General features: G+C 47.0%; 2 protein-coding genes across 2 annotated transcripts in view; one reads left to right on the forward strand and one right to left on the reverse strand.

The window, feature by feature from the left end:
• c11h2orf69 (chromosome 11 C2orf69 homolog) overlaps window positions 1–1,597 on the reverse strand; it is a 5,309-nt gene extending 3,712 nt beyond the window's left edge. The window contains exon 1 of the mRNA XM_032529685.1: window positions 930–1,597. Coding sequence (XP_032385576.1) covers window positions 930–1,178 — 249 coding nt within the window. The 5' untranslated portion in view covers window positions 1,179–1,597. The remainder of the gene's footprint in view (window positions 1–929) is intronic.
• A 75-nt stretch (window positions 1,598–1,672) lies between these two features.
• The window catches only part of ftcdnl1 (formiminotransferase cyclodeaminase N-terminal like 1), a 7,741-nt gene continuing 6,785 nt past the window's right edge, over window positions 1,673–2,628 (forward strand). Inside the window, exon 1 of the mRNA XM_032529686.1 lies at window positions 1,673–2,007. The gene's annotated coding sequence lies outside the window, so the exon portion shown is untranslated. The remainder of the gene's footprint in view (window positions 2,008–2,628) is intronic.

Below are 2,628 nucleotides of genomic sequence, written 5' to 3' on the forward strand. Positions count from 1 at the left end.
CGCTCCCCCTGACGGAGTCACGTGAAACCAGTCCCGAAACTTCTTAGATCACGCTCTTTTATGCGCTGCACCGGGGGGCGGTTCCTTTTCCCCTGATGCATTCAAATCCTTTCTCATTGGTCCGTAAATTGTCATGACAGCAGGTCGAGTTTATCTTTGCTGACCAATGGCAAATTGCCTTCTGCACCTTTTGGGGGTCGTTTTGGTCGCAGAACAAAGGGTTCTGTCGTGTAAATGTGAAACTCTGACATCAACATAGTCCAATCAACATTGTATTGTCTCAGCCTAGACTAAGACCCCAGGGGACAGGAGACAGAAGACCACCTTTGGTTGCATGGCAGGAAGCCCCTTTCCAGATGTTAAATGCTAGACTTGACCTGTGGTTCTTTACAGTCAGACAAAAAAAGAGGGGGGGGGGGGGGGGGTAAATGGGGATCAGATGTATGCATCATTTTTAAAACTCAGCAGTTTTCACTTTTTCTCTTTATTAAACCTTCCCCCTGGAAGCTGGAGGTCCTCCATTCCCACCACGTGATACACCCACAACAATGTGTTCAAATGCACCAACCAGCGAGGCAACTTCCATAGAAGTGTACCAACTGTGGCAATTAAAACCTTCTTTTTTTGGGGGGGGGATACCAGAATCCATTCTATTTTTCAGTCTGATGATGTGTCTTTGTAAAGTTAGACGGGTGTGATCTACACCTAAAAAGCCAGGGATATGAAAGCCATATCTACTTGTGGCTTTGAGCCTTGATAGTGTTTTATTTACCCATCGGTGAATGGCATTAGTCTAACAACTAGGGTAACAACTGTGTGATTAAAACCATTAGGTCATCATCATCATCATCATCATCATCATCATCATGGAGAACCGTTGACCCCACACAAAGCGCACGCATGTGTGTGTATCCCCTCCATCCACTCACCTGAATGTCCCCGTGGAAAAACACCACATGCGCGTGGCCGCTCTCCTCCTGCTCCGGGTCTGCAGCGGTGGGACCGCCCGCGTCAGGCCGGAGGAGCAGCAGGTCGTTGACTCGGCTCGGGTCGCATCCGGGCACCGCGAGCAGCTTCTGGAGCCTCTGCCGCGGGCTCCTGGAGCGTGCATCTCGGCCGGCCGGTGCGTGCAGCCCCGGAGGAGGTCCAGAGGACGTGGTCTCCGCCACGGAGGCCATCGTGGTGGCCGCAGATATTAAAGACGTTGCGCACGAGCGCCGTGCATGGACTGGACTCTAGAAGAGGATTAGGATTTGACGTTTTCTGTCTCAACGCAGTCACTCCATGCTGCTGCTGTTGTCACCTAGCATAGCATAGCTAGCTATGAGCTAGCATCACATCACCTGCAGCTAACGACCAAACATGGCGCTAAAGCCGAAATACTCATCGTTGCACGCGGTGCTAAATCCGTCGTCAGACTCTCATTGTAGCAGTTTCAGAATAAACTCATATTTATATTTATTTGTATTCTGACAGCTATGCTTTGGGTCTTTTTTTACCACGAAGGGGCGCTGTTCATCATGCTACCATGGCTACTGTCAGGAAACCTAAAGCATTCCTGACCTCTGACCCTAGAGAGTGTGGCGAGTGAGATGGTGCACTCCTTTCTACTTCCGGTTGACGTCGAGGGCGGAGGATGAAGAAATATGGGTAAAATAAAATAAAATAAAATAGAGAAATAAATGCAGAAAGAAACACACACATACATTAACGCTGAATAAGGTGCAGTTACAACGTTGTGCAAAATACGTCTCGTGCTGATGATTTAGCGTCATTCAGAAATCCCAAGTCTCCCAGGAGGGTGAAAACAGGAGTGAACCCTCTTTAGCTGCACGTGCTAAAGTCTACTTGTGCAGCTACGTCTTCGTGGATGTGGTGGACCCATTAAGAAACATATTGACTGCAGCTGCTCTACATTGCTCTACATTAGTCGGTGTTTACGCACAGTAATCCGTGAATTGCACACATTTCCCGTGGTGCAACGCAAGAGAATTTACTTTAACGCAGGTATGCCGTTACTTTACGGACTAATAGCCTGACATAACGTTATATAATGTGTTTTCACTTGCAGACTAGTTAGTAAGTGACTCCAGCTGGACTTTGAACGTGTTCTGTAACTGTACTGACAGCCAGTGCTGACAGTTTTTGGTTCACAGAACGTTCTGAGAACGTTCGTTTTTGGTTGCGGGAACGTTCTGTGAAGGTTCGGTTTAGTTGTGTTTTGGTTAATCGGAATTTTTGTCTTAACGTTCTGGGAACGTTCGTTTTTGGTAACAGCGAACGTTCTTGGAATGTTAGGGAAACGTTCTAAGAACGTTGCAACATTTAGAGAACGTTAGGGGAACGTTCTAAGAACGTGGCAACCTTTATGGAACGTTCAAAGAACGTTGCAACATTTAGAGTACGTTAGGGGAACGTTCTAAGAACGTGGCAACGTTTATGGAACGTTCAAAGAACGTTGCAACATTTAGAGTACGTTAAGAGAACGTTCTAAGAACGTTGCAACATTTAGAGAACGCTAGGGGAACGTTCTAAGAACGTGGCAACCTTTATGGAACGTTCTAAGAACGTTGCAACCTTTAAAGAACGTTAGGGGAACGTTCTAAGAACGTTGCAACCTTTAGAGAA

Source organism: Etheostoma spectabile, chromosome 11 (assembly GCF_008692095.1).
Source record: "Etheostoma spectabile isolate EspeVRDwgs_2016 chromosome 11, UIUC_Espe_1.0, whole genome shotgun sequence".
NCBI lineage: Eukaryota > Metazoa > Chordata > Actinopteri > Perciformes > Percidae > Etheostoma > Etheostoma spectabile.